The following is a 25,065-nucleotide window of genomic DNA, read 5'->3' on the forward strand; positions in this document are numbered from 1 at the left end:
AAAATTATCTAATGTGCCTTGTCCAGCATTTGCTGAGAAGGAATCTGGTAGAAAGTTAAGTTATTAAATGCATGGGTGAAGTGCAATCTTGTCATGCTCCATTAATTTCTAGTTATTATGTTTAGCTTCTCAGATAGATTTCTTCAGGATCATATGGAGAGAATGGTTCTGATATAAATCAGTTTATTAGGATAGATGTCTTTCAACATCATTATAATGAATTCTCTACTTTTTTATACTGGGGTTGATACTTGCTAACTATTCCAAAAATGCTAGGTAAGGATTATAGAAGAAATAATAATAATTAATATAGAAATAATCTAAAATCAAAATTAAAGTAGAGGAGAAAGTGATGTTGCCCTTTACTGTAGAGATACTTTTTGGCTACTGTTTATGAAAAAGCTTTCAAGTTCCCTCAGTTCTTCAGACCACGATAAGCACAACTTTTTAAAATGACCTGAATGCTAAGTAAAATATCTAATACAGTGGTTCTCAAACTTTTTTCCTGTGGACCACTTGAAAATTGCTGAGGGTCTTGGCGGATCACGTACTGATCTTTCCAAATGTTGTTTGTACCGTTAGCTAACTCTTGTAAAGCGCTTTGGATGAAAGCGCTATGTAAAAAAAACTTATTAATAATAAACGTTTTTTGTTCTACAAATAAAAGCACACAACTCATATTGTAATATCAGTAGCTTACCTTTCTAATGCAATGGATGTGCCCTCTCTCCCCGGTTGGGCACATCCAGCCTTAGCCCTGGAGCTGGGGAAAGTCACCTCTTTCTCTGGCCATCACAGCCCTTCACGTCCCAATTCCCTCCACCTCCTCTTCTTACCCTACTGCCCCCTCCCACTTACCCCCTGTTCCCCCCAAGGCTACCATCTCACCTTACATGTGCGTCTTCTCCAGGGTCCAGGTACCTAATTAGTGGAGCCATGCCTGTGCGGCTTCACTAATTAGGTGGGTGGCCCATCATTCTCTTTAATACGCAGCAGGTTTAAAACAAATAAAAGGAAGTTCTTCTTCACGCAGCGCACAGTCAACTTGTGGAACTCCTTACCTGAGGAGGTTGTGAAGGCTAGGACTATAACAATGTTTAAAAGAGAACTCGATAAATTCATGGTGGTTAAGTCCATTAATGGCTATTAGCCAGGATGGGTAAGGAATGGTGTCCCTAGCCTCTGTTTGTCAGAGGATAGAGATGGATGGCAGGAGAGAGATCACTTGATCATTGCCTGTTAGGTCCACTCCATCTGGGGCACCTGGCATTGGCCACTGTTGGTAGACAGGATACTGGGGTAGATGGACCTTTGGTTTCACCCGGTATGGCCGTTCTTATGTGTGCAGCTGCCCAGGTGCGCACCTTAGAGGGAACTATCCACGGACCACCTGAATGGAACTCGCGGACCACTGGTGGTCTGCGGACCACAGTTTGAGAATCTCTGATATAATACATATAAAAGAACAATTTATATCTAATTGTGCAGAACATTGAGTAAACTTTTTTTCTCTTTTCCTTTCACAGAATGTTGGCTTTGAAAGCTCAGGGAAGAAGCAGTAGGGGGAAAAACGTAACACAGTGGTAAGTATCATGTTTTTTGTTTTTTTCTTTTGAACCAACAGCATGTTTATTAAAATATGTAAACACACTTTCAATTCTCAAACAGGATTGACTAATGTATTTTAAGACTTTATGCTACATCAATCCCATGTTGTTCTAAAATATTTTCCATTGAGAACTGATGCCAAATTTTAAGGTTAAAAATATCTGCTGTGAGAGCCAATTTGAAGGATGCATGTTTTCAAGCTAGTTTAGACACATTTACGTGTTACTGTCTATGTAAAAGGAGGATATACAGGAAACTAAGGGGAAAACGCCTGCTCTAGAATTTAACTGTCCATTGTAAAGCTAACAATATTTTTCATAAATGTTTGAAAGATGGTTTCTGGATCATAAAAATATTTTGTGACGCTTTTATGTGAGGCAGCAGATCACGGGTCGGCATCCTTTCGGAAGTGGTGTGCCGAGTCTTCATTTAGTCACTCTGATTTAAGGTTTTGCGTGCCAGTAATACATTTTAATGTTTTTAGAAGGTTTCTTTTTATAAGTCTATAATATATAACTAAACTGTTGTTGTATGTAAAGTAAATAAGGTTTTTAAAATGTTTAAAAAGCGTCATTTAAAATTAAATTAAAATGCAGAGTCCCCCAGACTGGTGGCCAGGACCCGAGCAGCGTGAGTGCCACTGAAAATCAGCTCGTGTGCTGACTTTGGCACGCGTGCCATAGGTTGCCTACCCCAGCAGTAGATGTATGGAGGATATTTAACAATTTGCAGGGCTTTTCCTCACCTTCACCCCCAAATCTGCAAAACTTTTGCATCTTGGAAATAAGAGTTCAGTGCTTCCCTATTAATGTGGGATCATTGAAAGTATTTAAAACACACACACACACACACATTAATATTATATAATTAATATTGTATATATATTTTGCTGCTTCTGGCTAAATTTTATAGAAAAGCTGCAATATGGGAGTCTATCTTTAGGCTGATGTCAATGTAAATACCAATTTCACCTGAAGTTGTAAGGATATATAAAGTGTCTACAACTGAACAATAAAAAAGAATGTTAAATGAATATTTGCCTATTTGTATGTACCAAATTTGTAGAGAAACTTCTGTGATATGTCTTCCAAACAAATGGAATTATGATAGCTACTTCTGTCTACTCTGAGTGTTTTAATAAGATTTTCTAGTTTGTGGAAATGCTAGTTAATATTGACACCTCAGTGGTCATAAGTGTATTTAAACTGACAGTATTTTTAATTAGTCTTCAAACACACTTGTGTGAGTATTTTTAACTACCACTGTTTTAAATAATGCATAACATAATTATAATTGAAAGAGTAGAGTTTTTTGCTTTCTTTATTTGTGCATTAGACACTGCTTTGGGCTAGTGATTGCATATGCACTCTGCCCTGAGTTACAAGGGACAGTGTGTTGCTGCTCTCTGCATTCTTTCTTTGCTGCGCGAGGATTGCCATTTGCTGCTGGTTCATGCTGGTATAAATTACTACCACTATCTCTTCTCCTCTCCCCCCCCCCGATACTGGCTTAGCTGAGCTGGCCGATATATGGCAGGTGAAAATAAGCACCTACTCCCAGCTCTGGGGGTGCAGGTAGTAGGAACACAGCACTTGCTTGTGTACATCCAAATGGAAGCACCAAAAGGGCCCCCATCCAGGAGCATAAGGAATTAGGGAGGTCTTAATCCTTTTGCCCACTTGCTTAGCCCAAGTCACTGTAGCCCACTTTCTATAGGCCATCTTCATTGTTTGCTTCATTGTTCCTACTACTCATCCAGATACTGTAGATTAAAGTCAAACATTAGAAATTGAGATCAGACCTAATGCTATTACTTTATCGGAGTCGGATATGTGCTCTCAACCTTTACTCTGTGTTAATGTTTTTGTTTCAGAATATAACCCAATAATGCAGAGGGTAGAGATTGCATGGAAACAGTATTGTGGCTTTTAAAAAGTCCTAGTTTTAATATGACATTTGTAAAAAAATTATCTGCTTTTCATCTCAGTTTAACAAGAAATGGTTATTTGATTTTACAATGTTATTTCACTTGTAGTTTTGGCCTATTTAATAGATGAAGTATTTCTTAATTATCATGAAAACTAATAGAAATAATAATTGTTCCAGAGAGCCTTCCTAATACTTTTTTTGGTAAATTTCAAAAGTCCTTGCTAAGCTGCTTGAGGTGGGCTTGGTTTGTGTGTTTTTTATTAAGACACTATCATAAATAAAAGCTGTTGATTTGTTGAACTAGTTATCAAAACAGGGAATAATAATTACAACAAATGTATGGCTTGATATGGTTATATTTTTAGTGTAATGCATTTGGGTTAAAGCAAGAAATTGTAACACACCATCCCTCTTTATTAATATTTTTTTTATTTCTAACTTGATAAAGAAGACAAGATATAGGTGTAAGATTTGACTAAAAAACTCTCAATAGTCTTTCAGTTTTAAGATCATTTGTATCTTTAATGTTAATTTTGTAATGTTAAATGATCGGAATGAAGCTATTTAGAATTTGCTTCATGAAACAAAAAATAGTTCAGCGAACAGTTTAGCGAATACAAAAATAATAAAATTGTCTCATGCTAGTGTCATGGTGCAGTGTCATGTGATGCATGTACAACTTTGCATCTAGACTGAAGACAGAAGATGACCCCCTCCTTCAGTTTAGGGTTTTCATCCTGTTGGATGTCAGACCTGTGGGCCTCTGAACTGACCTTTTCCCTTAATTTTTAATTTTGCAATAAAGTTTTTCTTCTCTTTTTGTAAATTAGCAACTACCTTACTCTTTCTGTACATATTTTTCCCTTTAAAAAAAAAATTCTTCTCAGATTTTGTTGCCATTTGCTATCACAGTAAAGGGGGAACTCTATATGCTAGTAAATATAAAACTCAGTAAATATTCTAGGAAAGAAGTTGGTAAAGAACAGGTATGAGCTAGTGAGGAAAGTCAAAACTTAAGAATCCATGTAAGTATAACACATAAATGCAAGCAACTGAATATTGATAAAATGTACAAGTGATTATATACAGATGCTAAAGTCTAACTAGTAAGATGGGTGAACTAGAGTGCCTGGCATTAAATGAGGATATTGATATAATAAGCATCACGGAAACTTGGTGGAATGAGGATAATCAATGGTACACGGTAATGCTAGAGTATAAAATATATAGGAATGACAGAGTTGGTCATGCTGGGTGCGGGAGTGGCACTATGTGTGAAAGAGAGCATAGAGTCAAACTGCCATATAATCTCTATGGATAGAAATTCTATGCTTGAGCAATAAGAGTATAGCAGTAGGAATATACTACCGACCACCTGGAGGTGGGATGACGGTGATTGCGAAATGTTCAGGAAGATTAGAGAGTTTTCAAAAATAGATAACCTAAAAGTAAGGTGGGATTTCAACTATCTTCATATTGACTGGGTATATGTCACCTCAGAAAGGGATGCAGAGAAAATTTTTGACAACATAAATGACTGCTGCTTGGAGCAGCTAGTCCTGGAACCTATAGGGGAAGAGGCAATTCCTGATTTAGTCCTAAGTGGAAAATAGGATCTGGTCCTAAATCGCTCAGTAATAATGACTATAATGTAATGTAATTTAAATTTAAAATCGGTGGATGGGTGGGGAATACCAAAGAAACCCACCACATTACCATTTAACTTCAGAAAGGGGGCGTTACATAAAAATGAAGAAGCTAGTTAAAGAGAAATTAAAATGTCACAAGGGTGAAATGCCTGAAAACTGCATGGAGACTATTTAAAAACACCATAGAGACTCAAACTAAAGTTATACCCCCAAATAAAAAACAGCAGTAAGAGAACAAAAAAATAAATAAAAATCCATCACAGCTCAACAGCTGAGTAAAAGAGGTGGTTAATGGCAAAAAGACATCCTTTAAAAACTGGAAATCAAATCCTAACGAGGAAAATAGAAAGGAGCATAAACTCTGACAAGTCAAGTATAAAAGTGTAATAAGATAGACCAAGAAAGACTTAAAAGAGCAATAAGCTAAAGACACACAAACTAACAGCAAAACCTTTAAGTACAGCAGAAGCAGGAAGCCTGCCAAACATCATTGGGACCCGTGGATGATAGAGTGGTAAAAGAGCTCTCAAGGAAGACAGGACCATGGTAGAGAAGCTAAGTGAATTATTTGCATTGTTCTTCACTGCAGAGGATGTGGGTGAGATTCTAACACCTGAGCCATTCTTTTTAGGTGACAAATCTAACTGTCCCAGATTGAGGTGTCAGTAGAGGAAGTTGTAGAACAATTTAAACAGTAATAAGTCTCCAGGACCATATGACAGTCACCCAAGAGTTCTGAAGGAACTCAAATTAAATTGCAGAACTAACAACTGTGGTATGTAACCTTAAATCAGCCTCTGTATCAGATGACTGGAGGGTAGCTAATGTAACACTGATCTTTGAAAAAGTCTCCAGAGGCAACCCTGGCAGTTACAGGCTGGTAAGCTTAACTACACTACCAGGCAGATTGGTTGAAACTATTAGTAAAGAACAGAATTATCAGACACATGGATGAACATGATACGTTAGGGAAAAGTCAACATTGCTTTTGTAAAGAGAAATCATGCCTCACCAATATATTAGAATTCTTTGAGGATGTCAACAAGTATGTGGACAAGGGTGAAGTAGTGTTCTTGAACTTTGAGATACCCTTTGACTAGGTCCTTAACCAAAGGCTCTTAAGCAAAGTAGGCAGTCCTGAGATAAGAAGTAAGTTCCTGTCATGGATCAGTAACTGGTTAAAAGATGGAAACAAAGGGTAGGAATAAATGGTCAATTTTCACAATGGGAATAGGCAAATATCAGGGTCCACCAAGGATATTTATTGGGACCAGTGCTATTCAACATATTCATAAATGATCTGGAATAAGGGGTAAACAGTGAAACAAAATTAATCAAGATAGTTAAGTCCAAAGCTGATTGTGAAGAATTTCAAAAGAAGCTCACTAAACTGGGTGACCAGGCAACAAAATGGCAGATGAAATTTAATGTTGATAAATGCTAAGTAATGCACATGGGAAAACATAATCCCACCTATATATACAAAATGATGGGAACCAAATTAGTTATCACGCAAGAAAGAGATATGAGGCCACGTCTACACTACAAAATTATGTAGACCTAAGTTATGCTGGCATACAGCCACTGGAGTTACTAAATTGTGTGCATGCACAGTTGGGTCCTTATATTGGCAGTGCACATCCTCACCAGGAGCACTTTTATTGATGTAGAATGCAGTGCTCCATGGGTAGGTATCCTACTATGCAACTCGCCACCTTCCAGTGCAGGATCTTTTGGGAAGTTCTTGCAATGCCTGATGGGGCTGAAATGAGTTGCACAGGGGTGACTGGGCACATGCAGTCAACTTCCCATAATATAGTGTTCTCTTGCCCATAATTTCATCTGCAGACCATAATATTGCATGCCTTATTTACAAAATCCCACAATCTCGTGAGTCCTTCCTTGCTGTCTGCCATTTCTGATGGAAGCGTGGAGCCTGCACAGGTCTGCACTATTGTCATGAGCGTTGTAAACCTAGGGTGCCTGATCCTGCAGTGTTTGAAGAGCTGTAAGAAGAGCCACGGGGAACAAGATGATTCCTTGGAGGATAGATTGAAAGAAACGATTCAAGATTATTGGTGTCATTCGTAGAGCAGCTGAAGGTGGTGGAGTGCCAGTTCTGGGCCCAAGAAACCAGCACTGACTGGTGGAATTGCATTGTCATGAAGGTTTGAGATGATGAGTAGTGGCTGCAGAACTTTCGGTTACAGAAGGCCACATTCCTGGATCTGTGTGCAGAACTTGCCCTAGCCCTCTAGGTTAGTGACACCAAAATGAGAGCCGCACTGACCGTGAAGAAGTGATTGTCAATTGCAATGTGGAAACTTGCAAGGCCGGATTGTTACCAGTCAGTCAGGAATCATTTTGGAATCGGGAAATCCACTTCAGAGGCAAATGTGCAGGGCAATTAATCACCTCCTACTATGCAGGACTGTGACTCTGAGCCAGGTGCAGGACATAGTGGATGGTTTTGTGGCAATGGGGTTCCCGATCTGCATTAGGGAAATAGATGGGGCACACAGCTCTATTTTAGCACCAGACCACCTTGCCACAGAGTACATCAATATAAAGGGCTACTTTGTCTATGGTAATGCAAGTGCTGGTGGATTGCTGGGCATGCCTTACCAACATTAATGTGGACTGGTCCGGGCAGGTGCTTGACCTGTGTATCTTTAAGAACACAGGACTGTTCAGAAAGCTGTAAGGAGGGGCTTTATTACCTGACAGGAGGATTACCATTGAGGATATTGAAATGCCAGTAGTGGTGCTGGATGACCAGCCTCCCCCTGGCTGATGAAGCCATACACCGGTCACCTCGACAGTACCAAGGGGCAAGTCAACTACAGGCTGAACAGATGCAGAATGACAATTGAATGTGCTTTTGGTCATTTGAAGGGTCGCTGGCATTGTTTATTCACAAGATTAGACTTCAGTGAAAAAAAACCCCAATGGTTACAGCTGCCTGCTCTGTCCTGCATAATATCTGTGAAGCAAAGGGGAAAAAAATTCTGACAGAGTGGAAGTGGAGTGGCTGTCTGCCGAATTTGAACAGCCAGATACCAGGGCTATAAAAAGAGTTTTGCGTGGAGCTGTACAGTTCAGGAAGGCTTTGAAAGACCATTTTAATAGTGAGCCAAAATGGTTTGTGTTGCTGTAGTGTGCTCTACCTGGCCTTTCTCTTTTGTGGTCCAGAGTGACTCTTCTAGTGATTGCTGTATATGTAGGACTGTAACATTGTCAATGCACCTATTAATATTGTTTGTGAATTGTGATGTTCTAGGTTCTGTGACACAGTGCAGGAAATTGCTGTCAAATCTGTTCATCACCAGCCAGCATATGTTGTGAACTCATAGAGAAGACTTATATTTCAAAAAATAGAATTTTATTCTGTAAAATGAACGAGTGAATTAAATAAAAACACTTAAAGTTTAATAAAACTTAATAAATTAAGGGAACAACTTTTGAAAGGGAAAGAACAGTCATTTCCATTTCAGGTACAAATACGCCAATCATGTCTTTCACAGGTCAGTGTATATGAAGCTGTTGTTTTCTTTAATGTCCTCCCAGGTGGAGTAGTAAGGGTAGTGCACTGACCCCTGATGCCAGGTTGAATGTTATAGGGTGGTACCAATATAGAGCCCTCTATGGGAGGCGAGCACAGGAATGTTGAATCTGCAGGTCCATCAGAGTATGCAACATCTCTATTTGCTCTCTGAGATGTGCAAGCATCTCTTACTGCGTGTCCCTCTCCTTTTCTTGTGCCTTTCTCCTCTCTGTCCTTGCCCATGCTGTCTGCAAGGGTGATCCTTTTCTGATGCACCCCTGGCTTGTAGGATCTCCTGACACATGTTATCCCGAGTCCTCTTCTTTCTCCTCCTTATCTGGCTCAGGCATTCTGCAAGTGTGGAGGGGTAGACCCTGAAGGCCACAATGGCAGCAGCTGCGGATACAACACACAGGAACCATTCACAATGGAAATCGAATCTTAAAATGCTGAACTCACTGCCCTTGCTCCCCAAAAGTTGTAAGCACTACATTCTCCCCTTTGCTTGGGAGTCATGGTGAGTATGGCCTTCTGGGGGTTTGGGACATGAGGACGGAATAGCTTGCTTGCGTGATTCAAGTTGTATAGGGCAATGGAACTGAATCCCAGTACCGTTTTCCACAGGCATGGTGATTTTAGCTGATATCTCACTCCTCAGGGTAACAGAGGCAGAGAGAGCACAGCTGTCTGGGACCACATACTGCTGGCCTGTATACTGCAGTGGTGCCTGCTGACGTACTTGCCGAGTGGTATGAGAAAGTGTCTTACCACAGAAGAAGAAATAAGACATTCCTGTGACTGGTTGGATCACAGAAACCCCCTTGGGGCAGCCAACTGATGTGCCAAGACTATGTCTGCCCCTGCTTTCCCTGCCGGCTTGGGACTCCAGCACCCTGCTCCAACCCAGACCCAGGGTCTGAACCACGTGCCCCAAAGCTGCAGACTTAACTGAAAGCAACTTAAGAAGTGTTCCTGTCTTTAGCACTCAGATGCCCAACTCCCAGTGGGGTCCAAACCCCAAATAAATCCGTTTTACTCTGGATAAAGCCTATACAGGGTAAACTCCTAAATTGTTCGCCCTCTATAACGCAGAGAGAGATATGCACAGCTGTTTGTGCCTCCCCCCCAGCTATTAATACATACTCTGGGTTAATTAATAAGTAAAAAGTGATGTTATTAAATACAGAAAGTAGGATTTAAGTGGCTCCAAGTAGTAACAAACAGAGCAAAGTGAATTACCAAGCAAAATAAAATAAAACACGCAAGTCTAAGCCTAGTACAGTAATGAAACTGAATACAGATAAAAACTCACCCTCAGAGATGTTTCAATAAGTTTATGTCACAGACTGGACGCTTTCCTATTCTGGGCACAATCCTTTCCCCTGGTACGGCCCTTGTTCCAGCTCAGGTGGTAGGTAGGGGATGTCTCATGATTGCAGCCCAATTTGTTCTGTTCCACACACTTGTATAACTTTTGCATAAGGTGGGAATTCTTTGTCCCTCTGGGTTCCCACCCCTCCTTCTCAATGGAAAAACACCAGGTTAAAGATGGGTTCCAGTTCAGGTGACATGATCACATGTCACTCTAAGACCTCAAGCCTTCATTTCTCCCAGCCTGACTCACAGGAAGGCCTGCCTGCAAACAGAGCCATCCACAGTCAATTGTCCTGGTTGATGGGTGCCATCAAGATTCCAAACCACCATTAATGGCCCACACTTCACATAATTACAATAGGCCCTCAGAGTTATATTTCATATTTCTAGTTTCAGATACAAGCGTGATACATTTATACAAATAGGATGACCACACTCAGTAGATTATAATCTTTGTAATGATACCTTACAAGAGACCTTTTGCATGAAGCATATTTTAGTTATATTATATTCACATATACTTTCATAAAATCATATAGAGTGCAGCATCACAATTCCTACCCAGACACTTTCGGCACAGGATTTCAGAGTACCTCCATGAAAATTTCATCAAGAGGTCTACAGAGGATTTACAGGAGATCCCTGTGAACATAAACAAACGGCTCCACAAAGCCCCCACTAGCCAACAGTAGAGGGGAATGAAAAGCAGATAGCAGCTCTACTTCTCTTGATTGTTCCAGTAGCTCTTCTAGTGCAAATAAAAATGAGCAAACCAAAAGATATGTCCTGTCACTTTGGGGGTGCCATGCCCATAATTTCAAAATAAACTGCATACTTACCAGATGTTCCTTCCCCTGTATCAGGATTGCATGTGCTCAACTGGCTGGACTGCGGTGGAATCAATGGTGAAGATGATAGATGATAGAAGATGAATAAGGAAGTGTTATCACAAGAATGATTGGTCACCCAATGAAATTAATAAGGACCAGATTTAAAACAAACAAAAGAACTTCTTCACACAATGCAGAGTCAACCTGTGGAATGCATTATCATAGGATGTTATGAAGGCCAAAAGTATAACTGGGTTCAAAAGAGAATTAGATAAGTTCATAGAGGATAGGTCCATCAAAGGTTATTAGTCAAGATGCTCCTGGTGTCCGTAAACATCCAACTGCCGAAAGCTGGGACTGGACAAGAGGGGATGAATCACTTGAAATTGTCCTGTTCTGTTCATTCCCTCTGAATCATCTAGCATGGGTCAAAGATAGGATACTGGGCTAGGCAAGCCCCCAACCTCTCCAAGCTCATAATCATAGAATATCAGGGTTGGAAGGGACCTCAGGAGGACATCTAGTCCAACCCCCTGCTCAAAGCATGACCAGTCCCCAACTAAATCATCCCAGCCAGGGCTTTGTCAAGCCTGACCTTAAAAACCTCTAAGGAAGGAGATTTCACTACCTCCCTAGGTAACCCATTCCAGTGCTTCACCTTGCTCCTAGTGAAAAAGTTTTTCCTAATATCCAACCTAAACCTCCCCCACTGCAACTTGAGACCATTCCTCCTTGCTCTGTCATCTGCTATCACTGAGAAGAGCCTTGATCCATCCTTTCTGGAACCCCCTTTCAGGTAGTTGAAAGCAGCTATCAAATCCCCCATCATTCTTCTCTTCTGCAGACTAAGCAATCCCAGTTCCCTCAGCCTCTCCTCATAAGTCATGTGCTCCAGCCAGGGCCGGCTCTAGCTTTTTTGCTGCCCCAAGCAGCAAAAAAAGCCCCAGTGCCCCCGCCGAGCGCCGCCCCCCCCAGCCGAGTGCCGCCGCCGGGAACCCCCCCCTGCGCCGAGCGCCGCCGGAACCCCCCCCCCTAGTGCCGAGCCCCGCGACGCGCCCCCCCCCCGCCGAGCGGTGCGCTGCCGGAGCCCACCCCCTGCCAAGCGCCGCCGGAACCCCCCTCCAGCACCGCACCCCCCCCCCAGCGCCGCGTGCCGGAACCCCCCCCCCCCGAGCGCCGAGCCCCGCGCTCCCCCCCTGAGCTGAGTGCCGTGCCGCCGGAGCCCGCCCCCGCAACCCCCTTCCAGCGCCGCGCCTCGCGCAACCGGAGCCCCCCCCTGCGGAATGCCGCGCCGCGCTCCCCCCGCTCCAGTCCCCTAATCATTTTTGTTGCCCTCCGCTGGACTCTTTCCAATTTTTCCACATCCTTCTTGTAGTGTGGGGCCCAAAACTGGACACAGTACTCCAGATGAGGCCTCACTACTGCCGACTAGAGGGGAATGATCATGTCCCTTGATCTGCTGGCAGTGCCCCTACTTATACAGCCCAAAATGCAGTTAGCCTTTTTGGCAACAAGGGCACACTGTTGACTCGTATCCAGCTTCTCGTCCACTGTAACCCCTAGGTCCTTTTCTGCAGAACTGCTGCATAGCCACGCGGTCCCTAGTCTGTAGCAGTGCATGGGATTCTTCCATCCTAAGTGCAAGACTCTGCACTTCTCCTTGTTGAATTAATCAGATTTCTTTTGGTCCAATCCTCTAATGTGTCTAGGTCCCTATGTATCCTATCCCTACCCTCCAGGGTATCTACCACGCCTCCCAGTTTAGTGTCATCTGCAAACTTGCTGAGGGTGCAGTCCACGCCACCCTCCAGCTCATTAATGAAGATATTGAACAAAACTGGCCCCAGGACCTACCCTTGGGGCACTCGGCTTGATATTGGCTGCCAACTAGACATGGAGCCATTGATCACTACCCATTGAGCCTGACGATCTAGCCAGCTTTCTATCCACCTTATAGTCTATTCATCCAGCCCATAATTCTTTAACTTGCTGGCAAGAATACTGTGGGAGACCGTATCAAAAGCTTTGCTAAAGTCAAGGAATAACACGTCTACTGCTTTCCCTTCATCCACAGAGCCAGTTATCTCGTCATGTAAGGCAATTAGGTTAGTCAGGCATGACTTGCCCTTGGTGAATCCATGCTGACTATTCCTGATCACTTTCCTCTCCTCTAAGTGCAAGAAGCAAGCCCCTCACAGACCAGGACACACCAACTCAGAATGACACCAGACTCTACCAGAACAACAGATGCAAAGCCTGCAGTGATATCTCCACTGCTACAGTGATCAACATCTCCTACAACACACTTATTAAGATCCATAGGTCCTACATGTGGTGTGCCTCAGCCAGTGCACTAAATGCCCCAATAACTATGTGGGTGAAACCAGATAATCTATACTTTTGAATGAACTTGCACAGAAAAATGAAAGAAAAATAACATCCATATCACCTATAGGTGAACACTTTTCACAAAGCGATCACTCCATATCTGATCTCTCAGTCCTCATTGTCAAAGGCAACCTGCACAACACTTTCAAAACAAATTAATAACTTTGCTGGACACTAAAAATCATGGTCTTAATAAAGACACTGGATTTATGGTTTATTACAGCAACGTGTAACCCACTAATCCCTCTTTTTTGTCTATGGCAACAGGGGTGTTAACAGGGCACTTCACCTTGAATGGTCCCGTAGATTAACAGGAGTTCTCTCAACAATTTTTTTGGTGACCTCAGAGTGCGGCCACCAACTCTTGCTGGTGGCTGCTCTGACAATTTTTCCTAAAATATTTAATTAACTTTAGGATAAACAAATAAATATGCACATATACATATCCAAATCATAGTAACTTATTTATGTGGGGTTTTTTGCCAACTCAATAATAAAAATAATGTACAGTTGTCTCTATTCTTAACTGGACAGAATAGAAACAAATCAGGTGCTTTAAATGTTCTTGTCTTTTTGTTTCTTTTGCATTTTTGGTTGCTTTTTTAAAGACTTGCTAGTTAGTAAGTGCTTCTGTGAAAAGTGATATTTGTTTTTATATGTTAATATCACTTTTCATAGCAGCAGACTTGCTAGCAAGCTGGGAGGCAGCGAAAAGTGATATTAACAAACATATCATCGCATCACTTTTCACAACAGACTTACTCAGACATGGCGAGCTGGCGGAGAAATTAAGCCCGGGATGGGGTGGTGGGTAGAGAGGCAGCGGGCCAGAGGAGATGAGGGGGATGGATGGGAGGCAGCGGGTGCCTGGGAGATGGATGGGGGGGCCAAGCGAGGCAGCAAGGGCCAGATGCAGTGAGGTTGAGTGGGTGAAGGGCTTGGGGAAGCAGCAGCGAGCAGTGGCAATGGAGTGGTGGTGAGCCTGAAGCTGGAGCCCTCCAGCTGTGTGACCGAAGTCCAGGGCCAGAGGACACAGTGGGGACCAGGAGTGATGGGTGGGTGCGGGGAGGAGATTGTGAGCACAGGGCTGGCACCTGTTGCTGCATGACTTGGGACCATGGCTATGGCCCCACAGCTGGACCCTGAAACCCCATGGCCGGGGGATGGAGCCAGAAATCCAAGCCCCACTGCCTTCAGGAATGTGGGGAACTTCTACCAGTTGCCTGCTTCTCTGGCGTTTGTGGTTCCAGAAGGGAGCAGGGTCCAACCCCTGCTTATGGCCCTGGGGGAGGGGCCACTGCTTTCCCCCAATCACTGCCCAGGAGGCTGTGGCCACACAAAAAGCACCTGGCGACCACATGTGGCTGTGGTGGCCGCATTTGAGAAACACTGCCTTAGAATATGTGTTAACTGGCTAACTACTTAAGCTCAACTGTTGGGTTCAGTTTTTACCTGTTACAGAGACTATCTTTCCCAAACCTGAGGAAGAGCTCTGTGTACGTTGAAAGCTCGTCTCTGTCACGAGCAGAAGTTGGTCCAATAAAAGGTATTACCTCACCCACCTCATCTAATTAAAAAATGAACACAGAATTTTAAAGTTAAAGGTAAAGTTATTTGTGGATTACACATACATTTTTATTATGTATCAGCAAGTTAAAGCTGTTTTCAACTAACATTTTAACATACTACTGTAGTAGGAAGAGAGCCTGAGACATAAGTACTTGTATCAAAGGCCTGGTATGAGGCAGGACCTGCTTACAGAATTTGGCAAGAACAGGGCTAATATTGCAAAAATACACATTCCTAAAAAGTGCTAGTCACAGAGTACTTACGCAAACACATCCCAATATCAAATGGTACCAAAACATCCCAATATCAAGGATGGTATAAAAACATCCCCCCAAAATAACAGGTACACACTGATCCCTCTAAAAGATAAGATCAGGATGACCGTATGTAATAGAAATGTTTTAATCAAACCAATATGTACAAAGTGATAAATAATAACTAGCTATGTCTGGGGGCAGTAACTACAGTAACTGTGTCAAAGGAGCAGTACTAACTTGTTCGTATGGGGATATAAAGATGTGTGTCAGAGGGAGTATCTTTGTCTGGCCTAGCGAAAAAAGGAAAGTCACGCTGTTCACTGAGCTGGTCCATTGTTATGGGCATACATGCATTAGTGGTCTGATAGAGTCTGCGGGATATCAGTACTGTGCTTTGTCAACAATAAACTTGGCCGGGTGCCTTCATCCCTTAACAAATCTTGTGGTCGTTGGGCAGTTCACTGGAGGTCTGCCATGCCAGCTGTCTGCAGGGCTGGGGCGCCACACAGAGGAAATACACACGCAGCCAAACATCTAACAACTACTACTTTATTGATTTTGTTCACTTTATCAATATTTTTAAATGTATTTTGATGTTAGTATTTTATTTACTAATCTGTCTGCTAAAATTGTCCCATCACTATAGTTTCTGAGGATCACCCAAGTATCTTAAAATAAGTGTAGTTCTAAGTTGCATTAGCTGTTTTTTTAAGGGACCATTTGCTAGTTGTGTATGTCTGGAACCCATTGTGCTCTGCCCAGTCCACTCTCTGTCTGAGATGCTCTCTGTGCTGGGGGAATGTGGGAAGGGAGAGAGAGGAGCTCGTAACACTGACTCTATTTCTGCTGGGATCTCCCTCATGCTGTTGGAAACCCCACCAGGGAATTTACATAGTCTCCAGTACAAACTGTATGTTCATAGTGGTCAGCCTTCTTACCAAAAAGTTTCCCTTGCAGTCGAACATAATAAAAGATCACAGTGCCAGGGTCCTCCCTGAAGGTGATATCATCTAACGCCAATGGAGAGATTATTATGCCAATCTTATGCCTTATCAGAATCATTCACGAAACAGGAAGACAGAAAGAGTAGGGAGCTGGAGCCATCAATCTTGCAAGGGGAAGTGATGCATGCTATTATGAAAGTGAAGCCTAGGAAGGCACATTGGATAGTTAATGTACTAGCATAATTGTTAAAGCGTTTGGTGACTGCTGTATCTATCTCATGTGGAAAATTTGCAATGATGTTTGAACGAAGGGAACCTTCATGGCATTAAGAAACAATCATATCATCTCCCTGATATTGCATGTGAGCAAAGTTGTGTTCTGCTTAATCCAGATATGCATTAAGTTAATGATAAAAGTGGAACTACCACCACAACAGAGAGAGACAAGGCACGTGATCAAATCATGAACATCTGCTACATCACTGAAAAATGCAGGGACTACAGTCACCCACTTATCATGTGTTTCATTGACTACGTAAAAGCATTAGATACCATCCAATATGGCCATCTTCGGAGAACAATGGCAGACATGGGGATTCCAAAGCATTTCATTGAACTCATTTTAAGTCTCTACCATGATCAGACACAGCACTGTGTGAACAGGAACAGGTGGCAATGAGTGGTTTTTCCCTGGACAGGGTGTGAGACAAGGGTGTACTCTGTCCTTAAGCCTTTTCAAGGTGCGGGCAGGGTATGAGACAAGCTGTGGAAGGCTGTGACAAAATGGAAGGACCTGGGGTTTCTGTTGGTGGACGCTTCTTAACTGACCTCAGATACACTGAAGATACGATGTAGCACTTTGCTACAATCACTGATGCAATGCAACAAATGTTGGAGTTTGTAAAAACAATTAGTAAGGAATATGGACTGAATATGGCAAAAAAACAAAATGCCTGGATATTGACAGGATTAACAAAAATGCAAGCCGGCGACATGATTAATGGTCAAGTTGCCGAAGTAGGTAGTAGATGGGGTTCTACATATCCAACCAACGAGACTGTTCCAAAGAAATTAGAAGACTAGGAATGGGTTGCTTATGAAAGTTTGGAAAAACCATGGCACCTCAAAATGTGTAAAGGTTCACCTGGTGAAAAGCTTACTTTTTTCCATAGTGACTTATGGATGTGAATTGTGGAAAATAAATGCTGCTGACAAGATGAAAATTTAAGCTTTTGAGATGTGGTGGTGGTAGCAAATGTTGCGTACCTCCTGGTTCGAAACCTTCCCCCCCCCCCCCAAAAAAAAATATTAGTTGGCAATATTATTTATTTATAATCTTAGAAATCAGCAGGTGCAAATTTATGTACTTTAGACACATGAGGCATATAGATGGAAATAACTTCAAGAAAGTTAGGGAAGGAATGGTGGTGGCCGTTGTAGTATGGGGCGACCAGCAAGGAAATGGATAGATGTCTGTGTGCTTGAAGTTAACAATAGATCAATAGATCAAGAAAGCATCTGAAAATTCTGCTATGATGTCACCAATATTCAGACATGATTAAATGGATTTTTACTTTACTTTATTTCAATCCCTGTGTACTGATTAGGCAAAGAGATTTAAATAACAAAAAAGACAACTATACAAAACCTTATTTTAATACTGCTGGACTTTTGTGTAATATTAATTATTCAGTAAGGAACTCTGACAGCCTGCCATCTACAAAAGGCTGCTTTTCCACCCTTTCATGATAGATGGAAATTCAGGCACTATAATAATACTAACACTCATTCATGAGTTAAATAATTTTTGGAAGGTAAGGCATCACCACAAAATGGGTTCCAGATGAGCGAAGTGTAATTTGGAATATGTAGCAGACTAGATGTTCACATGATCAAATTTGTAACTGCGTAAATTCAAAGGTGGATCATAGATTGCAGTTACCTTTTGCACCGCCAAAAAAAAAAAAAGTTGGGTTCATTGTTTTCCATCAAAATCTTTTTCCTATTGGCTATTCATTTACTTTTAAGAAGTAAAACAAATGTTTAATGGCTTTTTTGGTAAAATATGTATTTTGTGAAATTTTCCAGACTGCGGGTGGAATTGCAGAAAATGAACAGAATTCCTGTGTCTGAGCAACTTTTTAAGTGTTTCTTTATAGTGCAATTTTTAGTGGCAGTCATGTTTGTAGTTGGATCAATTTATAGAAACCATACTGGTTCATTATCTATGTCCTACTTTTTGAATGAGCTGAGGGGTGAAAACCTTATCTCCTAGAAATGCATGGTTGGAAGGGATCTCAAGGTCATCTTGTCATCCCCAACAGGTGTTTGTCTAATCTGTTCTTTAAAATTTCCAGTGATGGAGATTCCACAACCTCCTTTGGAAGCCCAATCCAATACTTAACCATCCTTATAGTTAGAATGGTTTTCCTGATATGAAATATAAAAGCACCTCTTATAAGAAATGTCTAATTAATTTTCTAGGAACTAAAGCATAATGCTCCCGAGAAAGTGAAACTTTGCTGTAAGAAGCAGAGGTATCAGTTTGATACTTGTTTTTTCACTTTTTAAAAAAATTAAAAATTTAGAGCCTGATTTTCACCACTGCCAATCAGCCGCAGTATCTTTTTTTTCAATGGAAGTTGCAGGTGATCTGCAGTCCTTAAAATGTAAAAATTCTAAACTTTGTGTCTAATAAGCTGTTGAGGTAAAAAAATATATATATATATTAGTTTCTCAAAATCTAAAGTTAATTCAGAAACCTAATTTTTGTTTACAGTGCCTGAAAATGACAACAAAGCGGAACTTGTTTGTGCGGTTGGTGCCATGCCGCTGTCTGCGTGGAGAAGAAGAAACTGTCACTGCACTTGATTATTCTCACTGCAGCCTGGAACAAGTACCGAAAGAGATATTTACCTTTGAAAAGACCTTGGAAGAACTCTATTTAGATGCAAATCAGATTGAGGAGCTTCCGAAGGTATGATGTTTGGGTTTATTTTTTGTGAGGTGTATTAACCCTGTTATTTTACTACATCTATAGTATACAGCAGTGGAGTAATAATTCTAAGTCTGTTGTCATTGAGGGCTCTCGTAGGTGACCAACTTCCATTTTCAACTCACCAGTTTAAACTTCTTAATATGTAACTGAAGAGTTTGTTGTTTTTGCTTCTTTTCATCTTCATCACCAGTATATGGAAAATTTAATCATTACCCTGCCTGAATCATTTTTGAATGTTATTATGCTAGGCTCTTTAAAGGTTGACTATTTTTCACATTTATAGCTTTTGTAACCAATGGAAGTCCAAGCAATTGAAACCAAAGAGGAAGTTACTCAGTTTCTTGTTTATCCCAAATAAGGTAGCAGCTTACAGTTCATTAAGCCCACTGGACTTGAGTGGGAGCAATTAAGCCAACACTACTACTAATACTACTAAGAGCTTGTCTACACTTACAGGGGGATTGACGAGCGGTGATCGATGCATCGGCGGTTGATTTAGCGGATCTAGTGAAGACCCGCTAAATCGACCACAGATTGCTCTCCTGTCAACTCCTATACTCCACTGGATCGAGAAGAGTGGGTCGCCGACATCACGTAGTGTGGACCCCGATCTAAGCTATGTCAATTTGAGTTGCGCTATTCACTATAAGGCATTTTCTTTGGCTCTCAAATAATTTTTATTGCTCTTCTCAGCTCCCTCTAAGTTTTTTCCAACATGTGGATACCAGAACTGTATGCAGTATTCCAGTATCTGTCTCACTAATATGACCTGTGAATCATAGACTCAAATATTGAGAAAGGGAAAGGTAGAAGGAGACTCAGGAGCATTAAAAATATAGGAGAAAATATATATAAATTAATATAAATTAGTATTATGTCCCCAAGAAACTGACATAACTTAAGTTAGAAAAATTTCTTGGTAGCTGCATAGTAGGTCTTCTTCCAGCTAAAGAGGAACACCCCAGAGTTAGAACCAATCTTTCAAGCTAGGCAGGCTTCTGCCTACATCAAGCTTACTCAGTCTTTCAAGGTTGTAACAGACATCTGTCTAAGATAACCTCCCAAAGCTAGATTGATGTTACTTACGTTTTTTTTTTTTAAATGTATCCAAAAATTTTAAGACTAGAGTAGGCTTTATCGACCATAGCCCCTTCCCCAGTTGGCTTTGGCCAAAATGGTGTCTTCCAGCTAACAATAAACACTGAAACTTCCTAAAGCTGCAAAAGAACTCAATTACCAGTACAGCTTTCTGGAGGTAAATCTGTTAGCGGGAAGGATAAATCATTCCTGCACAAGCACATCTTATAGTTGGCTTCCACACTCCCGATGATGGATCACTGTATCAAAATACAGAAGATGAAAAAACAAAATTTTAAAACTTTTCACTTTTGTAAACCTCTCCCCCACTGCCTGTGCCATATGTTTTTCATTCTTTTCACATGAATAATTAGATAAATTTAGTATGATTTTTAAAATCTTATATAGCTATTTGCATGCAGGGATGAGCTTTTGAGCACATTGTCTTGTTGGAAATAGTAAGAAAAAGGAATGACTCCAAAAGATGTATGCCAACCAAAGCACCTATCCAGTACATTACCCAAGGAAATCTAACTCATGAAAGCACTGATGGCGCAAGCTAGTTGATTTGTAACACGCCCATATTTCTGAAGAAAAGGTACTGTGTCACTACACAGACTAGAGTTAGTCTCTTGAATAATTCATCCTCCAAACTTATGGTTTGGGTGTTACATGAACATCACATTCCTGGGACTCGTTCCATGATTTGTGGTTGAAATAATGGTTTATTATGTGAGCAATGCAATCCAGTGACTTCTCGCTCATACTCACGGCAGTTGTTCTGGCAGTCACTAAAAAGTTAAAGTAAATCTTATCTAGTCCAAACACATTCTCACTGTTTGGCCAGTGCTTCCTCAGAATTCTGTTTAAACATAAGTGAGGGGAAATGTTGCAAAAGAGAACATAATGAGTTGTGACTTACTGAAGATTGTCAGGAACCAAATGATCAACACCAATGTTATGCACGATTTGATGACAGATGACAATATTAATCTTTGGAGGAATTATTGTCCATGGACAATGGATTATCTCTGGCCTACCTGTCATCTCCTATTTGCTATCGAACATTGACCCTTGCCTCTGATCTTCAGATTGTCTTGACTGCCCATTTGTAAAGTTTTCCAACAGGTATTATCATGCTTTCTCCCATGTGGGAAGAACTCCCCGTAAATACCTACGAAATCACTTTGTAGTCCTTCTTCAAATCCTTCCTTAAAATCTACTTTGCTGTGATATGTACAAAAACCTTGACAGTGTTTAGACAGCCAGAGTGCTATGACCACTGCTTAACATGCTGATCAGCATCATTCCATTGTTTCCTTGTGCTTTTCCCCTCAACTTCATCTCTTTGTATTCACCAGCTTTCTCTTGTCTTATAGATCGATTGTAAGCACTTTGGAGTAGGAGCCATCTTTTCATTATATGTTTTGTACAGTGCCTAGCAAAGTGGGGCTCTGGCTCTAGTCACTACCCCAATACAAATAATTTTTGTTAATATTGTTAATGATAATGTTTACAGAGGTCATTGGCTGTCTATTCTCTTAAATTAACCCATGCATATATATGCACAGTCAGACTATCCTGCTGGTCTTGATAACTTCAAAATGTTAGTCATTTCCCATTTCCCCCACCCCCATTAAATTTCTTTAGTCTTATCTTTGAGGGAGGGGGAAATAAGGAGGCTGCATAATTTAGATTTATTTTAAACATATTTAATTTAGATTAACTTCATCCCTTTTTTAAAAAAATTAACACCTATCTGTGTGGGTGTTTAAAGCTTGTGTTCCAGAATGGATGGTTTTAAATCCAGACTTCAGTTGTTTTATTTGTGGAAGCAAGTGTAATTGCTGTAGAAGAGGGGAATGTTGTTATGGTTGCTTAGCGTTTTTGTTTTTGGAACTCTGGTGTTCTCAGCAGTAGTAGAGAGTGCAGCCTGCTAATTTAGCAGACCTTGATGTTACTTGTAGAGAAAGACCACAGGCACAGTTTGGTGACAAAGGTGCTTGGCCAGATTTATTGTCCTTAAGGCACAGTTCTAACAAGCTGCACAACTTGCCAAATTCATTAACACATGAGTGCACTATGGCAAGGAGTGGCTCAGTTATCAGGAATTTTTGCTGTCCCCTCACCGACGCAAATGGTGATATTTATAGACTGAGACAAACAACTGGGATAAACAACTTAGGTACCACTTTACATACCACCTTATGTGTTTTGTGACATTTGTTTATCTCCACTTGTTTCTGATATCTTGGAGAAAACATTTCTGTTTATCCATCTTATTTTGTACTAGATTGGGGTATATTTGTACTACCCTTCTAAAATATATTTATGTAAATATTTAATGCCTAGTACACTAGCAACAACTTTGCAATGTAACAAACAGTGAACTTGTAAGCATTTACTTTAATACATGGCCTGACTTTGGTTTACAGCCTCTGATGCAGGCTTCAAATTTTGCACCAGAGCTAATGCTCCAGGCTCGCTCTCTCCCTCTCCCTCTCTCTCTCTCTTCCTCTCTCCCCTACAATTGCTTCTGCTTTTTTTATTTATAGGTTTGAGAATTGTCGGGCATTTTGACTCTGAAACGTGAATTTTAGTATTCCTCATTACAACATATTAGCTCTAACTAACGATTTCTGCAGCATTAGAAGATGTTTGTAGAGAGCATCTAACAAGTGTTTGCCACACTTTGCTGGCTCTAGACAGTTACAGCTTTTCACTAATGCACATTTTGTAATTCAGTAATTCACTAAATTTAAAATAAAAATTGTTTCACAAATATCCTGTTTTTCTAGTGAGAAGGTCAGAAGTTAAAAAGGATTAAAAACAAAAGATATATACAGAAAACTGAAAGATGCTCAGTCACTTTTTTCTTTGTTTCAATAGCAACTTTTTAACTGTCAATCCCTGCACAAGCTGAGTTTGCCAGACAATGATCTAACAACATTGCCAGCATCCATTGCAAATCTCATTAATCTCAGGGAACTGGATGTCAGCAAGAATGGTAAGTTATTTTATTTGTTATGTTTTAGAGGAGTGAAAGGGCAAAACAGTATGAATATACAGAATCGCAGAGGCAACTATTACTTTCAGAAAACACTTGTCTTAATATTAAATATAAATCACCAGCCTAAGTGACTGTCAAACTTACTGTATGGAAAAACGTTGATTGTAATGTGTCTGTGTGACATTTATTATTTTCAGAGGTATAAAAAATAAAATAAACTGTTTAGTTGGAACTTTGTGGTTCAGTATTAAAAAAATTGATAGAGGAATGAAATACACTGATCCTGCAAACTTAAACATACACACACTGAACTGCACCACCACGAGTTGGTTCATTTATTTTAAGCGGCCAAATTGCAAAGCATGTGCATAATTGTTTATAGGATCGGGGCTGTAAATAGCAGTCTGAAGTCTGAAATACTGAGATCTAAATCTTGTGACTGGAAACCGGCAGAGAATAACCAGGAGCTTGTAATAATTATCATTATTGGTTTACTGTATATAGTTTCAGCAGTGGATTCCATTTGCTGAATCCAAATATAAATAGTTTATTTTGTTTAATATTAACAAAATTAAATGCTGTACACAGCTAATTCTTAGTGTAAAAGGAAAGTCAGAAATTTGAATGTTCTTGATTGGATTTTGTGGGGTTTTTTTTTATTTTATTTATTAATTTTTGCCAAATTGGTAGTTTTGTGCTGACAGGAGCAAATTCAAACATTTCATATTGTCAGGGCCGGCTAAGGGGGGCCCTGGTGCAGCAGGGCTTAGGCGGGCTGCCTGCATGCCATGGCCCCACACGGCTCTCAGAAGCGGTCGATTGCTGGCATATCTCTGCGGCCATGGGCCCGGGAGGCGGCTCTGCGCACTACCCCCGGCCAATGGGAGCTACAGGGCAACGCTTGTGGGCACGGGCAGCACACGAAGGCACGCTGTCCCCTCCCCCAAGGGACGCGCAGATATGTGCCAGCAGCTGGCTGCTTCTGGGAGTGGCGTGGGACTATGGCAGGCAGGCAGCCAACCTGCCTAAACCCTGCTGCGTCGTCGGCCGGGAGTAAGCGCCTCCTGGCTGGAGCCTGCACCTTACACCCCCTCCAGCACCCCACTCTCCTGCCGCAGGCAAGAATCCCCTCCTGCACCCAAAATCTCTCCCAGACCCCGCACCCCCTCATGCACCCCAACCCCATGCACCAGGTCAGAATCCCCTCTTGCACCAAACTCCCTCCCAGAGCCCGCACCCCTCACCCTCTCCTGCACCTCGACACTCTGCCCCAGCCTGGAGCCCCCTCCTGCACCCAAACTCCCTCCCAGAAAGAAATTAATATAACAGCTGTTCTAAGGTAAGAAGTAGGCTATTTTTAATTAACTTAACTAAATTCTACATGTTTTAAGACTGAAATGTAACCACAGAACGGCTTTATGTTAATTGAAAGGCAAGTTTAGTATAGCATTAATAGCCTCGATGCCATCATTGTGATCACTTTGTTTTAAATTAGGAAAGAGACTTGTATATGGGGACCCCACAAAATCTACTAGCCCCAGACCCACAGGAGAGTTAATCCGACCCTGCATATTGTTAGCAGACTTGTTTTTCTTGTTTATAGGAAAAAGTGGTGTGCTTGATCAGGAACTAAGTTGTTGCAGAATACAGTACAGTATCACCTCATTAATTCACTTTAATGATGGGAGACCTATTGCAGATTAGCATATTTTGCCTTAATTAACATTCTCGTACATTGCATAGCAATTAAAAAAAATAATTACGACAGGAAGTTGGGTTTACCACAATCACAGTGAAGTTTTCTCAGCTTAGATTAATGATTTTGTTTGAAAACTATTAACAAAAACATTCAAAGCCCGAGCAAAGTTGTTGCCTTTCCAGAGAATGA

The 25,065-nt window shown here is 41.1% G+C and overlaps 1 protein-coding gene across 11 annotated transcripts in view; it reads left to right on the forward strand.

Annotated features, from left to right (window-relative positions):
* The window catches only part of ERBIN (erbb2 interacting protein), a 229,461-nt gene that overhangs the window by 88,767 nt on the left and 115,629 nt on the right, over positions 1-25,065 (forward strand). For 10 of the 11 annotated variants that reach the window (XM_042841744.2, XM_042841742.2, XM_008170647.4 and 7 more), the window contains 3 exons: positions 1,527-1,583; positions 18,872-19,069; positions 23,057-23,174. In XM_042841744.2, the coding sequence (XP_042697678.1) occupies positions 18,881-19,069; positions 23,057-23,174 (307 nt within the window). In that variant the 5' untranslated portion in view covers positions 1,527-1,583; positions 18,872-18,880. The remainder of the gene's footprint in view (positions 1-1,526; positions 1,584-18,871; positions 19,070-23,056; positions 23,175-25,065) is intronic. The other variant, XM_065550042.1, reaches the window with a different exon arrangement.

This window comes from Chrysemys picta, chromosome 6 (genome assembly GCF_011386835.1).
Source record: "Chrysemys picta bellii isolate R12L10 chromosome 6, ASM1138683v2, whole genome shotgun sequence".
NCBI classification, from domain to species: Eukaryota; Metazoa; Chordata; order Testudines; family Emydidae; genus Chrysemys; species Chrysemys picta.